At 42.1% G+C, this 6,000-nt stretch overlaps 1 protein-coding gene across 5 annotated transcripts in view; it reads left to right on the top strand.

Annotated features, from left to right (window-relative positions):
- Positions 1 to 6,000, top strand: part of RALGAPA1 (Ral GTPase activating protein catalytic subunit alpha 1) — a 127,340-nt gene continuing 121,340 nt past the window's right edge. For all 5 annotated transcript variants that reach the window (XM_074148830.1, XM_074148829.1, XM_074148828.1 and 2 more), the window contains exon 1: positions 1 to 349. In XM_074148830.1, coding sequence (XP_074004931.1) covers positions 244 to 349 — 106 coding nt within the window. In that variant the 5' untranslated portion in view covers positions 1 to 243. The remainder of the gene's footprint in view (positions 350 to 6,000) is intronic.

Below are 6,000 nucleotides of genomic sequence, written 5' to 3'. Positions count from 1 at the left end.
GGCTGTCGTGAAGCAGCGGGAGGAGAAGGAGGGAAGGGGGAGTCTAGGCCCGGCCCGGCCCGGCCTCCCCCCGGGCCCGCGGGGAGTTGACTCCGCGCCGCGCCCCTCTACCCCCGCCGCATCGGAGCCGGAGCCAGGAGGAGGCGGCGCTGCCGCCGCTGGCTATGTAGGGGCCCCGGTGCGGGCGGATCCGGAGGCCGCTGTCCGCCTCTGGAGCGCGGCGCCGGGGCCGGGCCCGGCGGGATGTTCTCCAAGAAGCCGCACGGGGACGTGCGAAAATCCACGCAGAAGGTGCTGGACACCCGCAAGGACCCGCTCACCCGCCTCAAGCACCTGCGCGTCCTCATCGGTGAGGTGGCCGGCAGGCAGGAAGGGAGGGAGGGAGCGGGGGACCACGGCCCAGGGGTCCGTCCGGCTGCCGGCCCCGAGTCGCGGGTAGGAAGGACCGGGAACTTCGAGGGACCGGCGGGAGGCGGGCTCAGGGCTCTGAACCGGCGAGAGACCCCAGCCCGCCCACCCTCCCCACGGCACGGCGGCCGCAGGGAGGGCCCCGCTCCCGGCGGGGCTCCTGTTCTGTGCCGGGGGCCATGGGACCCGGCGGGGAACGCTTCGCTCCCCGCTGTTGTACCGAGGCATGTATATTTCCATCGCCTTTGAAGGTAGATTTCATTTGGCAACCGCGGATGGAGGCGAAAAGCTGGTGTGCTTCCCCCGTGAATTATTCTCTAGAGCTGCATAAATGCTGCTAACTCGGTAGGCTTGAATAAAAGTGGCTGGTGAGCACTAATGGTGCCTGTGACTCCGTAATCCATTTGCCCTAAATGCTTACAGTAACAGACTTATGTATGTGTTTGTGTTCAAGGTAAGAGCTACAACAGTAAGTGCTCACTATAGTAGATGTACATGAGCATTCATACAGCTGGTCTGAAAGCACTTTTGGTTTGCCAGCACTTGAGTACTGCTGCAGTTCCACGTGAGCAGCTGTTTAACCTGACCAGTGAATTAGGCAATTGTTGCATATCATCACAGGTTCTAATGAAAAAACAGTGGAAAGAAACCCCAGAGTTAACCATTCCAAAATAGCTGTTGCACGTGTTTGTAAAAAATCTAAGTCATTGTCATCAAAGTGTCCTTGAAAAAAGAAGTTTGCTCCAGAGCGTCTTTTGGGCTTTTCAGTTCTGTAGATGCATGTGTTACTTCTGACAGTTTATCAACACGTGAGCAGGGCTGGGTCAAGGGCAACTGCATTCTGTATTTAGCACATAGTACTGAATGGATTATTTTGGGTTCTGCCCACAGTTTGGGGGTATTTAAGTACTTTATCTTTGGCCTCCAAACCTGGATTCTTTCCTTTCAAAGGAAAATGGTTATTGCTTCCTTTTTCTTTTGTATTGGTGTTTGAAGGAACAGGTGTTCCTGTATGGTGGCATCTGCTGCTGCATGACTTACTTCCTGCAACATAATTATTTAGACTTTTGAAATAGAGAATAGTTGAGTAGGTAGCTATTCAAAACACTTGAGTAGTCAGATGTATCCTCTTGCCTCACCCAGAATATTGCCACTCTTAACTAGCTATACTGAGCCAGTTGTGGCTTGCTTTATGTTGTTTTATTTTTAGCTACTTCATCAGTTGAAACTTAAGAGGAAAAAGCATTATAAAGAAACCAAGTACCTCTCTGAATTTAGGTTTCCTGGCTAAAGTATGTTGAATATTTCTAGTTTTGCTTTAGTCTGCAAAACAGTCTGTGTGATTTTGATCTGATCTGTTCTAGGTTTGGTATTTCTGTCGCTTTTCTTTTATTTATAAGATTTTCCTTCAGCTTTGTTAGTACTTGGATGCCTTCTGTAAGATGCAAGCAATGAGCTCTGTGTCTAGCAGAAGTTCTTATCTAATCTAAGGTTTCTGCTTGCTGGCTGTAGGACAGACTAAATCTGCTGGGGCATGTTTTCATGTGGTGGCCATTCCCCTTTTGCTGAGATGTATGCACATGCGTATATCTCAGCCACTGAAGCACAGCTCACACATCCTTTCTCTGAGTTTGGAAGAATACAGCTTGTGACCGTGTAAGCAGGGGAAGATATAACAGTACTCTTCAGCTTGTCTGTCTTGGATGCATCTACAAGATACTGTCATTACACAGATATTCTTAGATGCATGAGGTACAAAAACAAGGTCTTTTTTGGGGGCAGGGGAAGTAGGATATTTCTTTACATGTTCCTACTGTAGTGCAAGAGAAGTATATAGCAGGTTATTTGAAGTGTGTCTTCTGCTGTGATCACCTCCTTGCCTTATTCCTTAAATTTCTCTGTTCCCTAAACTGGCTTTCAAAGCATAAGCTGTGTGTCCTTTCTTCTCCAGTTGCTTCTTTGACTCGTCTGCAGGATCAGATTAAAAGAATAGTGTGCCCACATAAGAGTGACTGCTACCTGAGGTGGCTTCGCATGCGGCACCATCCTGCAGCTTGAGCAGAGTAGTGCTGCATTTTCCTGTTTATCTTTTTTCTTCAGTGACAGCTCCCCCAGCATAATAATTGGCATGTTTCCATGTGCTCAGGGGAGCGAAGCTGGCTATTGCCAACAGACTATCTGAGGGGAGAAGGAAGGAAATCTCAGTTCAACTCTGTTCAGCATCTTTATGAATGAAAAATGATTTGTCTTGTTTATTGCTCTTAGCCCCTGCATATTGGAGGCTAAAATAGTATCCAGAAGAGAATTCTCTGCTGTTGCACATCCGGCAGAAGGAGAGAATTTTCTCTTGTTTTTAAACTAAAAATCCTTTCAGTAGGCCTGCAAGGTGTGTTGGACCAGTGTTAATTTCTTTTTGCTGTACTTTTTAGTCTTTGGTTCAGCAATGATACACTGAAGCGTGACCTTGGATTCATGGTTAAGACTTGAGGGGAGGAAAGGGCGTACCGGTTCATTTCCCTCTATTTTGTCAAGACATCCAAAGCAGCAGTTCTTCAGTAAGCTAAAATAATGGAATAGTGGTGAAAAGAGGCAGAGTGCTTGTGAATTATAGATTGCAGGTTGTCTATTAGCTAAAGAGGAGAAATCTAAAAAATTTTGTTTGGTGAAAGATTGATAGTTGAAACCTGCAAGGCAATGGTGCAAGTCAGGCATCATCAAAAAATATTTAAGATTGTATAATGTGGTTGTTAGTAAAGACCAGAAGAGACTGAACAATTTCAGAGAGCCTAATATGAAGCTGAGTGAATACATAGTACAAAGGCAAGGGACATTTATTTTTAAAAAATTAAAAAGTCGTATACATTAGATGGAATTATTTAAATATCTTTTACAAGGTAACTTAGAATGCAGTGAGTTGTGTCATTTATCAGGAAAAAGTATCTTGTTATTGGTGACAACTCAGTATAAATTTAGTAAAAAATACAAATTAGTCTGACTGCATAAAGAATATAGAAAATTTTGTGTTTTCGTAAAACAGCTGTGTACCATTATATCAAATATCCTTGCAGCTGTAGTCAGCGTATAGAAGATTTAGAGATGGGAATGGTTCAAATGAAAGTAAACAGGCCCTGCTGTAAGGGAGGCCGCCAGCCCCAGTTGGTGCAGGTGTGATCACCAAGGCTTTTCCAGCCAGATGGGAGTGGAGGCACATAGTGTACCTTAAAGAATTAAGTATTGCCTGCAGAATGAAGCCTGTGATTTTTCCAGGAAAAAAAAAATAATTTTAGCAGTCCCCAGTGAATTAGCAGCTGATTGCAATTTTTAGGATCGTTAAGAGGAAATAACATGGAAATAATATTGCATTGTTCTTATAATCAGTGTTGCACTGTTTAATCAGACTTCAACATTAAACTAAAATTTTGTGGTTTTAAAATGGTAGTTCATGAAAGTTTGTTCTAATAATTCTTCAAGCATCAAAACATGCTTCATTTGTCCTTTTGTTAAAACAGTGCTTTGAGAACTCTGTAAATTATTAAGGCAGCTAGATACGTGACCCTTTCAGAATGTCATACCTTAAGAATATTGACTTCTTGTTTTGTTCTAGTTTTGATATCAAATATGTTGCTGCTACCTGTTGAATATGTAGTTTCCTCAGAATTTGTAAATGTATGGTTTGTTTTTTTTTTTTTTAAAAAAAAGATAAAACCTCCAAATATTTGATAATTTCTGCATAATCTTTCTATGTGCAAGCAAGTCAAATGAATATATTTAAGATTTACTTTTAGGGCTAAACTCTTAAAAGAATTTCTTCCTCCTTCGTGTTTTTGTAGAGCAGAAGTTACAGGCCTGTAATCTGTTAATCCAGAGTAAAGGAAAAAGGAATATATTGTTTCTCATAAATTATTTTATTTGCATCTGATATCTTAAAAATGCAGTGCTTGTATTTCTGGAACCATGGAGAGAATGCTTGTAAAATGTAATGCTGAGAGAAGAGAGTATTTGAAGTGTGGGCTGATTTTTTTTCTTGTTTTGTTATGCTATTCTTGTTGGTTGGTTAGCGTTTGACATCTCATGTAAATGATCTCTGAAAGGGAAACGACAAGCTATACTGGACAGAATGAAACAGGCTGCATTGGATATCCATTCTGATATATTGTTTAATATTAAACAATATACTTAAAGAGAGATTGCATTTGCCTAAAGGGATTTTAATTTAAGAAATCTATTTCACTGGCAGTCAGCCCTAATGCTTCAGCTGGATGCCATTCATTGGTGTTGCACATCATCAACATCACTCGTTACAGTGTCACTTATATACGATAATAAATGAAAAATGTTTTGTGGTTGTTGAAGTGAGAGGCGAGTGAGAAGCTACAGCAAAACTAGCTGCCTGGAATTTTTTTGGGAGATTACTGTTCCAGAAGTTTCTGTGGATGTGCAAAGCTGTATTATTTTTGGCAAGAGTTGCAGATTTTTTTTTTTTTTTTTCTTTCCTGGTAATTCTAACTGCAGAGGACATGTCACTGCTGTAATTCATGGATTTGGCTGGGGGTTGAGCGCAGTTTAAGAAATTAGACTTGATGTTCTGTCTGTCTTGACTTAACCTCGAACCCATACTGCTCTGTTTTGGCCAGGAGGAAAGGGGAAAGAATTACTTCGCTTTAGAATTTTGGCTAATGTCACACTCGACTTGCAGAGAGCGGCAGTGGGCAGTGCTGTGGTCTCAGGGGGGTAAGGGCTGGAGTCGCATCAAAGCTCTGGGCGAGACAGAGGGCCAGCTCTGGCCACCTGGATGCGAAGGAAAGGTCCGTGTAGGTTTAGCTTGTGGCAGTTTGGAACGAAAATAAGTCCATTACCATGGAAGTCTTTGCAGTTCTTTAAAGAAAAACTTAAATCCTAGAACATGCGTGAGTTGTTATGGAAGCGTTTTTTAAAAGTTGATGAGCGTAACCCTTCTGGACTCTGCAAGCAACCTGAAAGAATTAGCTTGGAGAGCTGTCAGCTGCCTCTGTTCATTCCTGTAGAGCACTGGTGTTGAAATTTGTAACAGTTTGTATGTAGATGATGTTCGTTGGTGCTGTTAACCTGCTTATTCATTCGTGATATTTTTTTTCTTGTATGTTTGCATCTAAAAGATGGTGGTGATCAGACAAGTTCAGACTTGTCTGATGCTAAATAGGTAGGTCCATGAAAAGATTTCTTGAAGTGTGTGCCTTTTTCAGTACCAAAAACCTCAGTAATATTTTATTTGACAAAATTACCTTTTAAAAAATTTAATTGTTTTTGTTAAATAGCTGTTAGTGATCTGAAACATTAATGGCTAATGTGAAACCCTTGTTTAATAGATTTGCATTTGTGGCTCACTGTTTGAAACGCTGTGGTTTGCTATCAGGTCTCTTTCACTTTGACAGTCTGTTAACTGTGCCAGAGCCACTAGTTAGTTCCGGAGGTTTTCCACTTAACCTTTCTAAATGACATTCTTTTCTATTAAAGAGACTGTACCTCTGTACTGTTTTGCTATAAAGTAGACGTTAAATTTTCCATCTTGGAGAATTAAGAATGAATAAATTTTGTTGGCCGTTTTGCTTGTAT

The sequence above is a fragment of the Numenius arquata genome, chromosome 6, assembly GCF_964106895.1.
Source record: "Numenius arquata chromosome 6, bNumArq3.hap1.1, whole genome shotgun sequence".
NCBI classification, from domain to species: Eukaryota; Metazoa; Chordata; class Aves; order Charadriiformes; family Scolopacidae; genus Numenius; species Numenius arquata.
Note: the sequence above shows the minus strand (reverse complement) of the source record. Positions and strands in the feature narration are given on the sequence as shown.